Source organism: Suricata suricatta, chromosome 4, assembly GCF_006229205.1.
Source record: "Suricata suricatta isolate VVHF042 chromosome 4, meerkat_22Aug2017_6uvM2_HiC, whole genome shotgun sequence".
Taxonomy (NCBI): Eukaryota; Metazoa; Chordata; class Mammalia; order Carnivora; family Herpestidae; genus Suricata; species Suricata suricatta.
Genome location: NC_043703.1, coordinates 57,874,121 through 57,894,976, shown reverse-complemented (window position 1 = coordinate 57,894,976; position 20,856 = coordinate 57,874,121). Strand labels below are relative to the sequence as shown.

The 20,856-nt window shown below is 38.1% G+C and overlaps 1 protein-coding gene across 1 annotated transcript in view; it reads left to right on the top strand.

Annotated features, from left to right (window-relative positions):
• Nucleotides 1-13,411, top strand: part of KPNA3 (karyopherin subunit alpha 3) — a 75,872-nt gene extending 62,461 nt beyond the window's left edge. Inside the window, exons 11-17 of the mRNA XM_029936801.1 lie at nucleotides 2,450-2,581; nucleotides 3,525-3,653; nucleotides 5,978-6,082; nucleotides 6,179-6,250; nucleotides 6,401-6,563; nucleotides 8,402-8,496; nucleotides 10,176-13,411. Of these exons, the coding sequence (XP_029792661.1) occupies nucleotides 2,450-2,581; nucleotides 3,525-3,653; nucleotides 5,978-6,082; nucleotides 6,179-6,250; nucleotides 6,401-6,563; nucleotides 8,402-8,496; nucleotides 10,176-10,274 (795 nt within the window). The 3' untranslated portion in view covers nucleotides 10,275-13,411. The remainder of the gene's footprint in view (nucleotides 1-2,449; nucleotides 2,582-3,524; nucleotides 3,654-5,977; nucleotides 6,083-6,178; nucleotides 6,251-6,400; nucleotides 6,564-8,401; nucleotides 8,497-10,175) is intronic.
• The last annotated feature ends 7,445 nt before the right edge of the window (nucleotides 13,412-20,856 follow it).

Here is a 20,856-nt window from a genome sequence, read left to right as displayed (position 1 = left end):
TTCTCAGGTAGTACATATGAGTGAAAATATATGATACTTCTCTTTCTCTGACTGACTTATTTCATTTAGCAATACCCTCCAGTTCCATTCACATTGTGAATACACATGATACACATGAGTGAAAACATTTGATACTTCTCTTTCTCTGACTGACTTATTTCATTTAGCAATACCCTCCAGTTCCATTCACATTGTTGCAGGATTTCATTCTTTGTCATTGCCAAGTAGTATTCCATTGCATATATAAACCACATCTTCTTATCCATTCATCACTTGATGGACATTTGGGCTCTTTACATGATTTGACTGTTGTTGAAAGTGCTGCTGTAAACATTGAGGGGGGGTACATGTGCCCTTATGAATCAGTACTTCTGTATCCTTTGGATAAATTCCCAGTAGTGCTATTGCTGGGTCATAGGGTAATTCTATTTTTAAGTTTTTGAGGAACCTCCACACTGTTTTCCAGAGCGGCTGCACTAGTTTGCATTCCACCAACAGTGCAAGAGGGTTTCCATTTCTCCACATCCTCACCAGCATCTGTTGTTTCCTAAGTTGTAAATTTTATCCAATCTGACTGGTGTGAAGTGGTATCTCAATGTGGTTTTGTGCAATTTTTAAAAAATATTTATTTATTTTGAGAGAGAGTGATAGTGAGGGAAGGGCAGAGAGAGGCTGACGCTGGGCTCAGTTTCACCGTGACCACCCAACCGACAACCATGGAATCATGACCTGAGCTGAAAAAAACTCAAGACACTAAGCCTTAGCCAACTGAGACACCCAAGAGGCCCTCTTTGCAATTTTTTTTTAATGTTTTCCTGTTATTTAGATTGAATGATTTGTATTGATCTATCTTGGAGTTTGTTCATTGTTTTTTTTCTCTTTCTCCATTGTACCCGTGAGTCCTTCCATTGAGTTTTAAATTTGGATCACTGAATTTTTTAGCTTAAAATGTTCTGTTTGGGGAGCACTCAGGTGGCTCAATTGGTTATGTGTCTGACTGTGGCTCAAGTCACGATCTCACAGTTTGGGAGTTTGAGCCTCATGTTGGGCTTTGTACTGGAGGGGCAGAGCCTGCTTGAGATTCTCACTTTCTCCTCTTTTTCTGTCCCTCTCATGCTCATACTTTCTCTCTTTTCTCTCAAAATAAACAAACAAAAACTTTTTAAAAAAATTTGTTCTTCTTACGTCTTCTGTTCTTTGCTGAGATTTCCTATATTTAGTTGTTTTCAGTATGTTCACAATGTTCACTGAAGTATTTTTATGATAGTTACTTTAAAATCTTTGTCAGAGAATTTCAATATCTCTGTCATCCCAGCATTGACATCTGTTGACTCTTTTCCCTTTTGAGTTGAGGTGTTCCTGGTATGACAAGTTGTTTTCATTTGTAAGCCTGCGCATTTTGGGTGTTCTGTTATGTGACTACAATTTCTGTTTAAATCTTGTTACCCATTACTGCCACACTAGGTAGATGACAGGCTGTGTTCACACACACCACATCTGCAGATACCCTTCAGGAGGGAGGCCTCAGTGCTGCGGTGGGGTGGTAGGTGGGCTCAGCTCTCATGCACAGCTTCCTTCTATCCCATTTTTGAAGTTGCAGTATATCTATTTTTTCAGAATATATACCTTTGTAAATTTTTCCTCCCCTCTTATTTCCACGTTTGTTAGTCTGTGATCGATAATGAACTATTTCCTCAAGCATCACTTAGTTGTATGAAGCTCATCTTCTAGTGAAGAAGGTGTCAGCAGATTTTTCTGAAAAGGGCAGATAGTAAATATTGTAGGCTTTTGGGGCCACACGGTCTCTGTCCTACTAATATGAGGTAGTTTTTTTTTTTAATATGAGGTAGTTTTAAACACAACTCTCCTTACCTCTCCTCTTCTTTGAAATTTTACACATGGGGCATGGTTTATATTCTGTGCTCTTCATTTGGGGACTTTTTTCAAGGACTTTGCAAATTAAATTTCCCCAAGTTAAAATGCCATCTTACTTCTTTTATCTGTTTACTTTAACAACCTAAACAAGTAACTATATTGCTAAGCATGTTTAAAAACCACTGGCATAGACATGTGATCTTTGTGGTGTCTTCTAGACTTGAAGCAGCATGGTGTATATTGTTGTGTATATAGAGTGTTTCCTTGTGATTATTAGATACTCAATTTGTGCGGCAGAGAGAACAACTTTTCTGCCTGTTCTATCTAATATATAAATGCATAAGTTGGGGTAGAAGTTGTCTCATACCTTTTTGTCTCATTTTTGTAAAGAGTGCTTGATCTGTGGCAGGCATTAAGAGTTCTTTGCTGCTTAGTAGACTTATCGAGTAATCAGATATTTTTGCCACCAAGCTAAAACATAGTATAACTACTTTTTATGTTACCACATCTGAGTTATGTGTTTTAAGCCTCCAAAAAAATAACTAAGCTGGTAATTCTTTTTTACTTCCTGTAGATTCTTGTAGATACTGTTTGGGCTCTGTCGTACCTGACAGATGGAGGTAATGAGCAGATACAGATGGTTATTGATTCAGGGGTTGTGCCATTTCTAGTGCCCCTTCTGAGCCACCAGGAAGTGAAAGTTCAGGTAAGTATTTTAAAATTTTTCTTACTTGTATAAAATTGTGTTTGCTATCACCCGTTAACTTGAACAGCCAGGGTTCAGTTTGGTCTATATGTACATACCTTCCATATTTCTCCTTTGTTTTATTGAACCTGATATTTGTTGGTTTCCAGATACTTATCTCACCCAGACTCTTTGCAGTTTCAGACTCCCAATACCCAGTTGTCCTTGAGCCCTTAGACATCCCCTCTAAGAACTCCTTCAAGCATTCCATTGCCATTTTAACCGGGCAAAAAATATATCATCTTCTCCCACAAACCTGCCCCTCTTTACATATCTCCTTTCAGGAGACCACATAGTCCAAGCTTGAAACCTTGATCCCTCCTTTCATTTCCCCTCCATTACAAAGTTCTGTTAATTCTTATTCTATAGCTTATGAATCTGTCTACTCCTTAAGTATCTAGAGCCACTGATTTAGTTCAAGATCCATTTTTTTTCTGTCCAAATAATTACAACGGCATCCTAACTGCATTTTTTCCTCTCTCATTTCTCCTCACTCTAATTAGGGGTACATGGCTGATAGATATTCATTCCACTTCTACCAAAGTGACTTCCGAGATGGAAATGTGTGCCCATTCCAGACCTTTATTAAAATATTTCTGTGGGACTCATTTAGTAATAGATTAAAAATAGCTGCTGTTAAAATGAACCTTTACTTTTCAAATTTTTATTTTTTTAATTTAAAAAATTTCAATAGTTTTTCACCCAATTTTTCTATGTATTCCATTTTTTATAAGACTATTGTTTAAAATTCAAAATTTCCTCTCAATTCTATATAGTACTTTGTCTAAGAATACAGTAAGTATTTTTATTTGCATTTTTACATTTTCTCAGGACTATGAAAAATGTAGAATCCGTTTCCTCATAAACAAATAAATGTATAGAAAGTATTTTATCTCCACCCCAGACAGCAGCACTGAGAGCAGTTGGCAACATAGTGACTGGCACTGATGAGCAGACCCAGGTTGTTCTCAACTGTGATGTCCTGTCACACTTCCCAAATCTCTTGTCACATCCGAAAGAGAAGATAAACAAGGTAAGACACATAGTAGCCTCATAGTAGCCTCTATTTATACAGAGAAAGAAAGAAGTAACTACTTCTGTATAAACTATCCCCTTGTTTCCTGTTGCTGTTTGATCATAATTTTCTTCACAGGCACTGTAGTTAAGATGAGAATTATTTCTGAGCACCTCTATAGTTACTTTGTTACAAGTGCTGCCCTGATAAAATAACCAGTGCTTTCATTTAAATAGATTAGGCAGTAGCAGGGATCAGTGTATTAGTAGCCATGAAGTGAGAATCCATAAAAAATCTCTCATTGGATGGCTGGTATCTTCTATAAACAGATTATAATTTAATCTCTCTATGAAGTTAGATTGGACCAAAAAAGATGAAGTGCCTAAATTAAAGGATCAAAAAAGTCTTTTTTTTAATTTCAAACTTTAGATATAAACTTACTATTAATTGTTAAATATATACTTAAGTACTTAAGTCTTTTTGTATCTGCCTTACTTCATATTGTATACAGTTTTTCAGATTCATCCAGGTTGGAGCATGTGTCAGAACTTCATTTCTTTTTATAGCTGAATAAATATTCCATTGTTCATATATACCACATTTTGTTTATCTAGTCATTTGTTGGTGGTGCTGGTTGGCTGGGGTGAATAATGTTGCAGTGAACATCGCCATGCAGGTGTCTATTTGAGTCCCTGCTTTCAGTTCCTTTGGGTATATATCTAGGAGTAGAACTGCCCAGTCATATGGTAATTCTATGTTTAGCTTTTTGAGGAACTGCCAAATTGTTTTCCATAGTGGCTGTACCACTTTACATTTCCACAAGCACTCTATGAGGGTTCCAGTTCCTTTTTTAAAATTATTATAGCCACTCTAGTAGGTGTGAAGTGATGTCTCATGGATTTGATTTGCATTTAGTTTAATGTAGTTTTATCTGCCTGAGATGCCACCATCCTCCAAACCAGCAGAACTGATCATTTCTTGTGTGTCACAGCTATATTTATATAGTTGCTCAACTATAATTTGACAGTTGGATTCTTACAGAAAAGTATGTTGTCAAAAAAGCGCATTTTATGAATGCATTTATTCCAATGAAGGGAAAGCAGCCAGTCTTTTAGACTCTGGCCCAGGTATTTTTACTGTAGAAATTTCAATAATATAGGTGTTTTTACAGCTAAATGTATTCCATAATTGGAAACAGAGCTGAGAAGTGAGCAAGCGGACAGAAGTGGGTGCAGAGAAATTCTGGCATGTGATCAGTATGCTCTAAGTGAAGGTACCACGGGGGAAAAAGGGCTCATGTAGTTACTTACTCAGCCTCAGCAGCCACTTAATCTCCTTAGAAGTTTTGTACCTTGAGCATTTGTGTTATTTGGACTTGGGATCATCCTGGGACCCTCAAGGTCAAATAAAACTTGAGTTTATTACCTCTGCATATTAGTTTAAAATTTTTCAATTTTAATACTCTAAACACTGATTTCCCAGTTGTTAACATCTTCCCACAGTTGGATGGCAAAATAAATGTACAGTTAGCGTTTTAAATTGTAGAAGTAGAAGAAGAGACAACATTTGACACTAAAATTACAATAGACCTGTGTGTTTGTGATTTATAAATCCTTTAAGGTTACAGTAAAAGTTGTTATACAGACCCATCCCAGTCTAATTGGACACTTAAGTTCTAAATATATCTTGCAAGTAAATATTTTTACAGTAAAGCAATTCTGCATCTTAGAAGTAGTTTTAACAGACTATTAGGAGATTGAGTCTTTTATTTATTTCTATCATTATCTTTTAGAAGGAACCTAAGCTCCAAAAAATGTAAACTGCATGAGTAAAGATTTTTTTGTCTGTTTTGTTCACTGCCATATTACCAGTTGTCTCAAATAGTGCCTGGGGGCACCTGGGTGGCTTGGTTAAGCATCTGACTCTTGATTTGGGGTCAGGTTATGATCTCACAGTTCGTGTGGTCGAGCCCCGTGTTGGGCTGTTCACAACACAGAGCCTGCTTGGGATTCTCTCTCGTTCTCTCTCTCTCTCTCTCTCTCTCAAAATAAATAAATAAACAAACATTAAACAAACAAATAAAATAGTCTGGATTATGTAGGCATAAATTTTATTGGATGGGTAAATGCAAGGTTAGTAGGGCCCAAGTGTTATGAATATTTCCTTATAATGTATTTAATATGAAACATTCTATGTCATCTAATTCCTTTTTTAGATGCATTTCTCCTAATGCAACTCAAGTGATTTTGTTATAGTTTATGTAAAGTATATAAAGATAAAAATACAAATGCATTAAAAATAATTTTTCAAACAAAGTTACCTTGTATTTTGTTCAATCACAGGAAGCAGTGTGGTTCCTTTCCAACATCACAGCCGGCAACCAGCAGCAGGTTCAAGCTGTAATAGATGCTGGGTTAATTCCCATGATCATTCATCAGCTTGCTAAGGTCAGTCGTAGTATGAACTTATCATGTACATTAAGATATTATAACCAGGATTTTTTAGTAAAGAATTCATACAGTCATTTATTTTTTAACCTGCAGGGAGACTTTGGAACACAAAAGGAAGCTGCGTGGGCAATTAGCAACCTAACGATAAGTGGCAGAAAAGATCAAGTAAGTTTGGAAAAACTCTTAGGATTGTTAATATCGGGAAGTACACTACTCTTTTATGTTTAGGAGAAACTGATTGTTCATAAGCCCTGTACTGTGTTTTTTCTGGGGAAAGATAACTATATAAATAAACATTTTTCTCTTGTTGCCTAGGTTGAGTACCTTGTACAGCAGAATGTAATACCACCATTCTGTAATTTACTGTCTGTAAAAGATTCTCAAGTTGTTCAGGTGGTTCTAGATGGTCTGAAAAACATTCTGATCATGGCTGGCGATGAAGCAAGCACAATAGCTGAAATAATTGAAGAATGTGGAGGTAAGAGTGCATTGAAGAAAAATAGTTGAGCACTGGAACCCTGAAAGATCAGTTTTTTTAAAGGCGACTAATTACAAAGAAAACTGTCAGGAAACATTGCTGCTCCATCATCAAAGTATGTTGCTGTCCTTTATTCACTAGTTAGCATTAAGGAGGATTTTCTAGCAAGGGTTAGTCCATACTTCTCATGACCTTCCTAGAGGGTCACGTTGCTTTTTGGGTAACATGAACACTCCTCTTGAAGTTACAGTGTGGGAGAGCAAATTAAAAGCTCAAGAAGCACTATGATAGAGAAACTTCTAAGCTTTGTTTACTCCAGAATTTCTTAGAATCCTTGACAGTGAAACACTTGTTTCATGTATGTCCGATACATGAATCTATAGACCTTACTTTGTGAAATGCTATTCCATGTTGTTGGGAAAAGTTAATGATTTTGGAGTCCTCTAGATATTTTATGTCAATCTTGTGATTGCTAGAGCTGTATGCTGAAGCTATTACCACAGAAGTTACTTTGAAATTTAATGAAAAAAATTTAATGATTTGAAATATTAAGTATTTCTCTGGTTATGATATATAAGGCATATTTTTAAGGATACTTGTTCAATATGTACTAAATTGCCCAAACCTTAATTTATTCTATTGTCATGTTTTATATTGTATATTTTATTGACTATTATGTATAATTCTATTACCCCTTTTATTTTTTTTAAGAGAAAGCAAATGCAGTCATATCATAAAATATTCAGACTGGAAGTATTTTCTTAATAATAGAAGATATTATCCTAGAGATGTTAAGGAGTTCTATCTATGGTCATGGAAATAGATCTTCATACTCTTAATTCACTGCTAATTCTGGTTTTAATATATTTTGAGATTGTTTGAAATTAGCATTGTAGTCTAATTCAGAATTTACCCCAGAAAGTTTGAGCTGCAGAATTGTTACTCTTCAGCTTTTTATCAGTATAGTTGCTTTGGCCTATAGGATGTGTACTCACAATTAGCATACATGTTTACTTAGTATTTTATGATTTTGTAAAGAACTTTACATTCATTATCTTTGACACTTATATTCCCATTTTTTTGGATTTTACTTTTGTATTACTGTTAAAAAGAAATAAGTCAACTATTTCAAAATAACCCAGCTAAAAAGACATTTCAAAGAAGAATATCGTTAAGGATTTAAATTTATAGACTTGTGTATCTGATGCATGGAGTAGATATATTGGGAATGTAAATGAAGACATTCCACAGTTCTGAAAAATTATTTTCCAATTTCATTGTGGCTATAGGATATAAGCACTCTTATTGTTTTTTTCTTTAAAGAAATTACTTCAAAATTTAAAGCTTTGTCTTCTATCTTTATCAGTTAATCATGAAGTTTCTGAAAATATGTTTTTGTTGTCATATAAAAGTAATAGCATTTTCAAAACAAAAGGAAAGATAAAAATTACTGTATGAGATAATATGATTCCACTGAAGCAGTCTGGGGAGATCTCAGTTAAGTTCTGTCAGTAACTTGCCATTCAACCTAAATTAAATCCATTTACATCTCTGTATGGTAGTTTCCTCATCTGTCAAATGGAGTGTTTGGGTGTTTTTAAAACTGTCTGCCTATGATCCCAGATAACCCTTGAGATCAAGGGTTTCAGGAAAGGAAGAAATTTTTGGGATGCTCATCCTCCAATCAGAGCAGCTCAGAGTTTTTCAGTGTTTTACACAAACTGTCATTTTCAGGGTGTGTTGGGAGTGTTCTCCTAGTTCTTTAGGATTTTCTGTGACTAGAATGAACAGTTTTTATTTTTGTCCACTTGATTATTTGAGTTTTTTGTTTTTATAAGGTTTGGAGAAAATCGAAGTTTTACAGCAACATGAAAATGAGGACATATATAAATTAGCATTTGAAATCATAGATCAGTATTTCTCTGGTGATGACGTAAGTATACATTAAAGTATGGTATGCCTGCATGTACATTAAAACTTACACATACTATTACGTTTACTAAGACTTTCCCTTTTAATCATTTATCATATGATAATTTTATACCATATTTTTTTTTTTTTTAAGTTTATTTTTGTGAGACAGTGCGAGCACATGTATGAGCTGGGGAGGGGCACAGAGAGTGGGAGACAGAGAATCCCAAGTAGGCTCTGTACCATCACACAGAACCCAATGCAGGGCTTGAACTCATGAACCGTGAGCTCATGACCTGAGCTGAAATCAAGAGTTGGTCGCTCAACTGACTGAGCCACCCAGGAGCCCTATCCTGTATTTCTATCATATACTCTTGAGGTGACATTTTCCACTTATTTTTAATAATCTAAATTTTAAAAAATTAATCCTTGTTTTCCATCAATCAGTTTCTTTTATTTTTTTTAAGTTTGTTTATTTTGAGAGAGAGCTCGAGCTCAGGGGAGAGGTAGAGGGAAAGAATCCATGCTATCAGTGTGGAGCGTGACATTGGGCCTCAGTCTCACAAACTGTGATACGATAACCTGAACCAAAATCAAGAGTCAGATACTTAATGTACTGAGCCACCCAGGCACCCTTCAATCAATTTTTTTTTAATACTGTGTCTAAAACACCATTATAAGATAAAATATGTAAAAACAGTTCTTTGAGGGCCACCTGGCTGGCATAGTCGGTAAAGCATGTGACTCTTGATCTTGGGCTTATGAGTTTGAGCCCCACGTGGGGCATAGAGATTACTTTAAAAAAACAGTTTTTGTTACACTTGTAATCTGTTAAATGGGAAGAAATAGTACAGTTGACTCTTGAATAAGGGTTTGAACCACAAAGATCCACTTATATGCAGACTTTTTTCAGTAAATACAGTACTATAAATGTCTTATGATTTTCTTAGTAACATTTTCATTTCTCTAGCTTACTTCATTATAATAATACAGTATATAATACATATAATATACAAAATAAATAATCAACTGTTTATGTTATTGGTAAGGCTTCCAGTCAATGGTAAGTTATTAATAAAGTTTTTGGGAGCTAGAAGTTATACTCAGATTTTTGACTCTACAAGGTTGGGGGGGTTGGTGCCCCCAGCTCATGTTGTTCAAGGGTCCGCTGCAGTTATAGAAGTGCTGTGTACACACATGCCTCGGTAGCTCAATCGGTTGGGTGGACAACTCTTGATTTGGGCTCAGATCATGATCTCATGGTTCGTGAGTTCAAGTCCTGGGTCAGGCTCTGTGCTGACAGCGCAGGCCTGCCTGGGATTCTTTCTCTTCCCTCTCTGCCCTTCCCCAGCATGTCCACATACGTGCTCTCTCTCTCAAAATAAACATTACAAAACAAAAGAAATTATGTGTGTTCAAATAGGTAAAATAAATCTACAGATACAGAAACTTAAGAATGGGGCAGGGACGGGGGAGGGATTAAAAAAAAAACTTAAAACAATTCTAAAATGTGTGTTTAGTTTAATTAAATTGTTAACTTCCTTAATGTTACTGATTTACTTAAATATTTTAATTTATTGATTGAAACATTGATTTGATTTATTGATTACAACATTCGTATAGAATTCTCTCATAAGTTCTGCTTCTACCATAACATGTAATATCTTAACAAAGACCTTCTTTTTGGTTTGCTTTTTATAGATTGATGAAGATCCTAGCCTCATTCCTGAAGCAACACAAGGAGGCACTTACAATTTTGACCCAACAGCCAACCTTCAAACAAAAGAATTTAATTTTTAAGTTCATTTGAGTGCAGCATCTTTCCCAATTCAATACGAAGCACCACCAGATGGCTACCAAATGACAAGAAGAAGAACAACAACAAAAGGCTCCAAAACACACATGCCTCTTCGTTTTGATGCTTCTAAAAGCAAGCCATGTCTCAGTCACTTTGCAGTTGCCAAAAGTTACTATCACATGGACTGTAAATGCATATGCATGATTTCCTAAACTGTTTTAGAATTCTCCTTAACAATCTCAACTACCCTATTTTTCCCTGTTCCCTGGTGCCACACGCTGACAACTGCAGTCTCCAGTTTAGAATATTCCATAGTGGTGGCATGTCAGCTGCCCACTTGATACTCCTTTGGAAAATGGTGCGCTGTGGATCAAGACATTTCAGTATGATGCATATACACATTGGAAGACTTTAAAGAGGTGCAGTCTGATCTGAGCCTCCATCACTGTCCTCCACAAACATATTTTCATATTCTTTATGTGGAAGAATAGATTTTAAAGTACAAGCCAAATGATTTTCATTGGTGGAACTGACACACAAAAAAAGTAACTTAAAAAAAAGAAACTTGGTTATTGATTAAACAGTTAAGTTTTTAAAAACTGTGCTTCATCTTCCAGTAATTGATGTGTTTATTATCTGCCTCAGAAGCCAGGGTTGGAGGAAGAACCTTAGCAATGGATGGTAATGCTTTCGCCATTATACCTAATTTTTGAGAACAGCAAGCCCTGTTTGACCACTCACTTCAGCCTGTGTGTTCCTGCTGTTTTGAAGTAATCAAATGCTGTGCATGGTATTTTACCTGAGCTGCAACCTGTTACGGACTTGAACTTCTGTCTAAGTTGAAAGCAAGAGTCCCTGACTACAAAGAATAAACAAAAAACCCCACAAAGGTCTAATGTACTGATTGGTGATGTTTAAAAAAAATATCTTGCTTTCAGCTTTCAGGAGTTAATATTTTTTGTTTTAAATTGATAATTGGATATGGTTGATTTATATTGGGTTTAAACTGTGGAGCCTTCATGTTTACTGTAATTTAGTCTTAAAATATTTTTTACTTAGTAACCAGTGCTTTTGATAATGTGGTTGGCAACAAACCAGCAACTATTTAGAAGTGTTATACAACTTCATTCTTTGAATATTGGGAAAGTTAATTCAGATCCTACTCTAAAAGCATATTCACATATTAAAAGATTCAGACAAGGATCTGTGTAGAGGAATAATCTGCAGTTATTTGACATAAACATGATTTGCAGTGATCTGGAAGCAATTCTGCAAAATCTGGTATTATTATGTAAAGTTATTGCTTTATGACCCAGTTATTAATGAATATCGATTTGAAAATTTTAAACTAAATGATTTGTGCTGTCACAGAAATGGTTTTATTGCTCTTGTTTACTGGGTATAATTTCCCAATGCATTGATGTGAAGGGATAGAAAATCTAAACTAACGTAGTTATCCGACGGGGGTGTATTTACTGTGATGAAGATGAGGCCGATGCCGTCAGAGCTTTGTGAATCAGCTGGGGTGTTTTCACTGATAAACAACACATAGCAGGTGTGCATTCATTACAAATACATGTATCTGCCAAGGTGGAGCCACTTTAAAGAGTGAGTTTTGTCTTGTATCTAAAATGGATACAAGCGTATGTTTAAACTGCAAGATTTTTACTTGCTAGAGAATCTGTTTTAATATAGTGGTTTGGCCTCTGATTATTTATAGGTTTTATAAATTTTAGAATCAATTTCTCTTTAAGGTGGCTCAGATTTTTCAACTCTTGTGCACATAAAATTGAGTTGAAGTTCATTGTGCCTTTTTTTCTTTATCCAAATTTTGAGTTAAAGCTTCATATGGTAACTGCATCCTGTTCAGACACTGTAGTCTAAATTTTTGAAACTTTGTGGTGTTCACTAAAAGTAGGAATAACAAAGTCAAAGCTAATTTAAGGTCACAAACTTCGGTGAAACCCTTAAAGTCCAAATCTTCTTGATATTGTGAATTGTCCCCCTTCTGGTTTAGTTTCTTCTGGACTCCATCCTACTTACTGACAGTTACCTTTTAAATTTTGCACACATTGAGATTAAATCAGGCCTCTACTGTGCCGATTCCGATTTCCTCTTGTGTTTCAAGTACAAACTAACATAAGTGAACATTAGCATCAAGTAGTGCAGACATATGTATGCATTTGCTTGATTCAATTTGTTGTGACCTTATCATTTTGGAATTGGAATTGCACCATTTCTTAGACAAAGGAAACTAAGTATATTGCTGCACTTTTAAGTTTTCAGAACAGTGTTGAAAAATTGCATTGTTTTTATTTTTTTTAAACTCAGTTAAAAAAAAACTAAAACGTTCTTTCAAAAGAGGCATCTAAATGTGTTCTTAATTTTGTATATGGGCTTAGGTTTTGTAACCAATAAAAAAAGCTGCTATCAAATCCGATAAAACATTGAAGAGCTTATTTCTAAAAGTTTCTTAATTTCCTAGTTTTGTTTTCTGCCTGGTTAAATTTAAATTCAGAACTATTTTTCAAACATCAACCATAGTGGAGGCAAATCATGAATTACTTTCGTGTTGTATTTTAATTTGTCCCTTCCACTAAAACAAATTAGGACATAGCAGTGCTAGATTTAAGAGTATTTTGTGACAAATAAGAAACACCAAAATCTTTGTTAATTTCCAGAGTTTCCAGACAGTACTCTAAAACAGGTGGCTTAAACAGCAGAAACCTATCGTTGCTCAGTTTCGGAGGCCAGAAGTCGGGAATCCAGCCACTGAGCGTGACGGACGCGCTTTGTCTGTGGGCTCTGGGGAGGGCCCTTCTTGGTCTCTTCCTGGCTTCCGGTGTCACAGCAGCGCTTGGCGTCTCCTGAGCTTCTGCTTTCATCATCGTCATGTGGCATTCTCCCTGAATACCTCAGGTTCAACTACCATGACTTAGAAAGGCCTGGTGAGAAAATGGTGTGCTTGTGACTTTCATGAATCAGCAACGACAAAGTCACACTTTGCAGCCTACCTAATCCTTGAAAACAAGTAACTATGGAAGATAGTAACTGAAGTAAACTGGAAAATTTTAACCTGTGAGATCGAGGTGGTGGCTCTAAATGAAATCTTGGATTAATTAAAAGAACAAAAGAGCAACCAAACTTTTGAGTATACAAATATTTTTACTTTAGTATAATGCCACTTCAAATTATTTTTGAAAGAAGTCGGTGTACAAGTAAATAAATGTGGTAGTACTTCTATGTAATCGTGCCAAGATTTCCTTCAGAAGAGTTGTCCTTTTTCAGGGATTAATTATTTAATTATTGCAAGTGAAAATTCATGAATGTCAGTTGTCTTACAGTGATGGTAATGACTTTTTGTTAACTCTAGTTGAACCGGGGGATCTTAATCTATTTAGAGGAAGGGAATATACTTTCTGTACATTAGGCTGTAAGTTTTAAGGCCTGTAACCCAGGGAGTGCTCTGTATAACCCACCACTCATATGTCTACAGTTTAAAGGAACTCGTCATATAAGTGTTGTACTTTATCACATGGCTAAAAATTAGTGGTAGAATGATTCTCAGAAAGGTCTATATAGACATAAGGGTGTTAGATGTTTACCTGTATGTACCGATGGGGCTCAATACTATATTAAGATAAAGGGTTTGGGAAAAGGGACATGAGAATGTTGCCTGTTCACCTCCTTAGCCTCCTTATTTGCCCATGAAACCCCTCACTCACTCACTTTGACCTAAATGAGGGGGTTTCTCAAACCCTGTAATAATTGACATTTTCGGTTGGCTGATTCTTTGTTGTGGGGGCTGTCCTGTTCGCTATAGGATGTTTACCAGAATCTTTAGGCTCTACCTGCTAAAAACCTCTGTACTCCCCAGTCATGACAACCAAAATTGCTTTCAGGAATGGCCACATGTTCCCTGGGGGCCAAATTTGCCCAGGTGCAAACCACTGGTCTAATTTCTGTAGGAAACTTCTCCACTTGAGTGAAACAGCCTAAAGCATGCCTTTTTGCTGTGTAAACAGTCCCAGACTTTGCTCGGATGCATCAGATAGAGAGGGGAGACACAGATACACCTTTCCTTCATTCTCCATTTTACGAGTGATCAGAGCTAGCATTATCACTCATCTGGAGGAACTCCCAGTAATACTAAGCCTCATCTATTGCAAAGGACTTAGGAGAGAAATGGGAAGATGGAGGAACTACTAACCTTGAACTTAACTTGTGGCTAAAAAAAGCTGTGTTAGAAATAAGCAAATGTGTTGATTGCCCACAATTTTCTTGACACTGCCCTGTAGCAGTGTTTTTCAGACACTTTAAGTTGAGATATTTAAGTCCTCTAGGAAAGCTGAGGTAGGACCAGAAAATCACAGCATACATAGTTCTGAAAAGCATTTCTTTGAAGCATTGTAAGAGACTGGCTGCATCAAGAAGCTTACAAGTTTATTAAAAATGATCAACTATGGTTGAGTCATGCTGAAAAGGAGGTATTCCCTGCAGGGAACTTCTTACAACATCCCTCCTCCATACCCTAACAAACTGCCATCCACCTTCTTGAGTAAGTCTCTTTTTTCTTTTTTTCTTTTAATTTTTTTAAATTTATTTTTGAGAGACAGAGAGAGACAGCGTAAGCAGGGAGGGTCAGAGAGAGAGGGAGACACAGAATCTGAAGCAGCCTCCAGGCTCTGAGCTAGCTGTCAGCACAGAGCCTGACGTGGGGCTCGAACCCACGAACTGTGAGATCATGACCTGAGCCGAAGTTGGATGCTTAACCAACTGAGGCACCCAGTCTCTTTTTTCAAACTGTGGTACCCAAATAAATGCAGCCTCTGCAAGGTAATGTGTAACTCCGCAAGATAAACAAGGAATATCTTCATGGGACAGCAGTTCTACTCCATGAGAAGTAGAGCAGTTTTATGGTATTACAAGCCTAAGCATTAACAGAGTAAAGGACACATTTTGCATAACATTTTAAAGATAAAATCAGATTTTTAAACATTTTAAAAACTTTTGAGTGTTTTATTTATTTTTTGAGAGAGAAAGAGAGAGAGCAAGGGAGGGTCAGAGAGAGAGGGAGACACAGAATCTGAAGCAGGCTTCAGGCTCTGAGCCGTCAGCACAGAGCCTGAAGTGGGGCTCAAACCCACGGACCGTGAGATCATGACCTGGGCCAAAATCGGACACTTAACCGATTGAGCCACCCAGGTGCCCCTAAAATCAGATTTTTGAGGCAGGCCATTTTATGGAGACATTCAGTCAGGAGTAGGAACTGGAGAGTTAGAGAAGCAACGATGAAACACTAAGTCTGTTGTTCTACTTTGTTGAGTATCGTTAGTTGTTACCAACGCTTTTCTTAATACTGAACCAAAGGCACCACTCTTAAATGGCCGTCTTTATAAATAAACTTTTTGTTATTCCCAGTTAGCAGAAGAGGCTGCTCTGCTTTCATCAGTTGCCTTCCTCAACCTGAACACCCCACGCATATCAGCCAACAGCTTACAAAGTCGTTCCTAGAACTGGTTCCTGTCACAGGGTGCATTCCCAAGACCCCAAGAACAGTGTGATGTGACTAGGTTCTGGTACGATGGAATAGGAACATTCCATTATCTGGACACTTAATTCTACTTTTTCTAAAAATTTTTTAGTTTATTTTGAGAGAGAGAGAGCATATCAGGGGAGGGGCAGAGAGGAGAGAGAGAATCCCAAGAAGGCTCTGTACATTAGCACAGAGCCCAAGGCAGGGCTCAAACTCACAGATCACAAGATCATGACCTGAGCTGAACTCAAGAGTTAGACACTCAGCTGACTGAGCCATCAGGCACCCTGGACACTTAATTCTATTAATCTGGAGAAGATTTTTTTCAATTATTTTACCACCTTTGTCATAATTAGACTTGTGATCAAGTAACAGCCTCAGCTCCCCTTGTCATCAGCTCTCTTTGACTCAGTAGATTGGCATTTATACTTTCAAACCTAAATACAAGAGTGTATAAGTGCTGGGGCACCTGAGTGGCTCATTCAGTTGAGCTTCCAACTCTCGATTTCAACTCAGGTCACCATCTCACAGTCGTGAGTTCGAGCCCCACATCGGGCCCTACACTGACAGCATGGAGCCTGCTTAGGATATTCATTGATATTCTCTCTCTCTCTCTCTCTCTCTCTCTCTCTCTCTCTCTCTCTCTCTCTCTTTCTCTCTCTCCCTCTCCACCCCCACCTGCTCATGTGCACTCTCTCTCAAAATACAGAATTTTTAAGTGCCATATTTCTGATTTCAGCCCAGTTTTTCCTCCTAAGATCAGATTGTATTTATATGTGTCCTTTCCATGTCTTCAGGAATGTAGGAAGCACCATGGCGAGTTAAAGGGAGTGAAAGAAAGCAAATATAACTAGAAAAAAATAATGATGGGGAGCAGGATTACTAGGGGCATGGGAGGGGCCAGTCCCCACAGCTGGTAAGTCATTCTACGAGCAATGGGAAGTCACTACTCATTATTATTACTACATATTATCATTACTCAAGAGTGATGATAGAAGAATCGAGTGTAATAACAATCACTGGCTAGTAAGGTAAGGACAGGAAATGTTCTTGGGGTTAGTGATGTTTAGAGGTCATACTCGTGAGTGTGAAGCACTGAGGCAAGAGAGGCTCAACAACTTGGTCCGTGACATGGATGAGATCAAGAGATACTCAGCAGCTAAGATAGGAGTTGGTGATGCCTTAGATCTGAAGTTTGGGGAGAAGGAAGTATCAAGGAAGATTTCTAGGTTTCTGTGTTGCAATAACTGATGACTGGAAGTAATATAAGATAAGGAACACTGGAAGAGACCAAGACATAGCAAATAGAGGGTGATGAGTTCAGTTTGGATTGTGTTGAGATGTCTAAATGACTATCAAGTAGGCAATGGGAAATACTGGTCTAGAGCTTAGAGGAGAGAGCCAAGCTAGAGATTTGAGCCCTCTGCCTGTTTGGGTGGTGGTTAGTGCATGGGCTGAGGATGAGACTGCCTGGGTCCAGCGTTTGGAGAGAGGACAGGGCTCAGGGCAGTGCTGTGGAGTTCCAACATCCACTGTGCACGTAGCGGAGGATGAGCTTGCAAAAGGAACAGAAGGTACGGATAGAGGGGTAAAAAGAAAATGCTGTGTGTTTCTTCAAAATGGAGGGAAAGGAAGTTCTGGTGCCCAGTGATGCTGTTGAGAAGTAAAGTAAGGACAGGAAATGTCCTTTGGGTTAGTGAGGATGGAGGTCATCAGTCACCTTCGTAAGAGCTGGATCACTGAGACAATGAGGTTGGAAACAGAGTAGGAAGGACTGAGGAGCGGGGACACAGTATGGAGACATTGAATCTAATCAAGTTTTTAGTCTGCTCTGAAGGGGAGGGCAGGGTCACTGTAGGGTGATGTGCGGAAGTTGGTAGGGGCAATCCAATTGAGAAAGATGCTGAGTACACATGAGAAAAGTGATCATCAATTTTCTAAGTTACAGCAGACAATCCAAAGCATAGGTGGCAGGATGCTCACTTCTTCAGTCAGCACTTAATTGAGCAACTAGTGTACGCCAGACTTTAACATGTGCCAGGGATACTCACAGTCAACAAGCCTGACACAATTCCTGGCCATATGGAGTTTACTACACTTTAGTGGCAAGAGACTAGCAATGAATGTATAAATAAATAATTTATCTGTTAGCTGCTGTATAAAATATTACATAAGGAATAACTAGGCAAGGAAGTTTTTGAACTTGTGCTCAGTGCCAGAAATCATATTTTTGAATTATGGTAAAATACACATAACATAAAATTTACCATTGTAGCCCTTTTTTAATGTTTATTTTTGAGAGAGAGAGAGAGAGAGATTTTGAGGGAGGGAGGGGCAGAGAGAGAGGGAGAGAAAGGGAGAAAGAATCTGAAGCAGCCTCCAGGCTCTGAGCTATCAGCGCAGAAGCCCTTGCAGGGCTTGAACCCACAAACCATTGGATCATGACCTGAGCCCAAGTCAGACGCTTAACTGACTGAGCCCCCTGGGCCTCCTACCATTTTAACCATTTTTAAGTGTACAGTTCAGTAATATATTCAAATCATTGTGCAACCATATTCCATAACTTTTTCATCTTGCAAAACTGAACTCTAGCCATTAAGCAACTCCCCTGTACATCTTCCCCCAAGCCTCTGGCAATTTCTATTTTCTGTCTCTAGGAATATCACTATTTTATTATTTTTAAATTTTTTTTATGTTATTTATTATTGATACAGAGAGAAACAGAGCATGAGTGGGGGAGGGACAGAGAGAGAGGGAGACACAGAATCTGAAACAGGCTCCAGGTTCTGAGCTATCTGCACAGAGCCTGACATGGGGTTCGAACCCACAAACCATAAGATCATGACCTGAGCCGAAATTGGGCGCTTAACCGACTGAGCCCCCCGGGCACCCCAGAATATGACTATTTTAGGTACCACATATGAATGAAATCATAACAGTATTCCTCTTTTTGTGACATGTAACATGTGACAGGATCTCTTTATGGATGAATAATATTCCATTGTATGTATACACCACTTTTAAAACAAGAATAATTTTTTAGCATAAGTACATTAGTGATACTTTAATTATTTAAACATTCTTTTTTTTTTTTTAACTCGTTTACCTGGTCATCCTGTATTTTCTCTGGCGGCTGGGTCAACAGAAGTTACAATCTTTTTAAACTCTGACTCCTTTCTCCAGTGCTAAGTCTCTAAGTAACAGAGGCCTAAGGAAGGGAGAGGGGAGAAGGTTAAAAGCAAACAAGATTCTAGCAAAAGCAGAGAGGAAGGGTTAATGTGATCAGGACAAAGTGGCACTTCATTAGAGGAGGGCTATAATGCTGTCTAAGAAGTCAGTGTGCAGGGTCAGAAAACAAAGATGTCAGTCGCCCAGTCACGGGTTCTGGCTTCCACTGTCACTGAGAGTCCTGAAGCAAGTTACTTTGAGGCTGTTTTCCTACTTGTTAACTAGGAAAACATTGTCCTCCTAGGGTGGTTGTGACGTTAGATAAGATCATGTTTAAAAGAATCTAGTGTCAAGCCAGCATGGCCTATTGCTCTTCTACCCACAGCAAAGGAAACAATCAGCAAAACTAAAAGGCAACTAACTGAATGGGAGAAGATATTTGCAAATGACATGTCAGATAAAGGGTTAGTATCCAAAATCTATAGAGAACTTATCAAACTCAACACCCAAAACACAAATAAGCCAGTGAAGAAATGCACAAAAGACATAAACAGACACTTCTCCAAAGAAGACATCCAGATGGCCAACCAACACATGAAAAAATGCTCAGCATCACTCATCATCAGCCAAATACGAATCAAAATCACACTGAGATACCACCTTACGCTGGTCAGAGTGGCTAAACTGAACAAATCAGGAAACAACAGATTTTGGCCAGGTGCGGAGAAAGAGGATCTCTTTTGAACCGCTGGTGGGAATGCAAACTAGTGCAGCTATTTTGGAAAACAGTATGGAGGTTCCTCAGGAAATTAAAAATACAACTACTCTATGACCCAGCAATTGCTCTACTAGGCATTTATTCAAGGAATACAGGTGTGCTGTTTCAAAGGGACATATGCACCCCAATGTTTATAGCTGTGCTATCAACAATAGCAGGGGTATGGAAAGAGCCCAGATGTCCATCAGTGGATGAATGGGTAAATATGTGGTATGTATACATACACTGGAGTATTACTCAGCAATCAAAAAGAATGAAATCTTGCCATTTGCAACTATGTGGACGGAACTAGAGGGTATTATGCTAAGCGAAATTCGGATCAGAGAAAGACAAATATAATATGACTTCACTCATATGAGGACTTTGAGATACAAAACAGACAAACAGAAGAGAAGAGAAGCAAAAATAATATAAAAACAGAGGAGGACAAAACATAAGAGACAAATATAGAGAACAGAGGGTTGCTGGAGGGGTTGTGGGGGGAGGGAATGTGCTAAATGGGTAAGGAATCTATTCCTAAAATCATTATTGCACCATGTGCTAACTTGGATGTAAGTTATAATAAATAAATTATAGAAACAAATTAAAAATTCTCTTGGATGAGGAAAAAAAACAAAAGAAATAGGGTCAGAATAAGCCACAACAGCTTTAAAAAGCCTGCTGGTGGCTGAAAATGCCCTTGGCCCTCACCTCTCCTGAAGGACTTGCAAGGGCCTAATTAGACTCTTTTGTCCCTAAAATTCTTCCCAGTTTATTGGCAAAATTTCTAACATTTTGGACTTCACTTTGTTGCTTAAGGTTTTGAACCTTGTCGAAGATCAAACCGCATCATAAAGTGTGGCTCTACTGCCAGTCCTTGGGGTTGGGCAGGGAACAGGCTCAGTCCAGGCATTTGGGCGACTTCGCGAGCAATATCCCGACTCTTCTGAGAAGCTCGGAGGCGTGGCTGGATGGCGGGGAGGCGTGGCGGAAAAGGAAGCCGCCCGCACCCCGCGCCCAGACGAGCGGCCCCGCCCCCTGCTGGCGGCCCGCCCCGCCCCTTCTCCGCTCCGTGTCTCGCGGCTCCCGCGACTGCCGCCGAGAGCATGGACGCGGGCCGGGA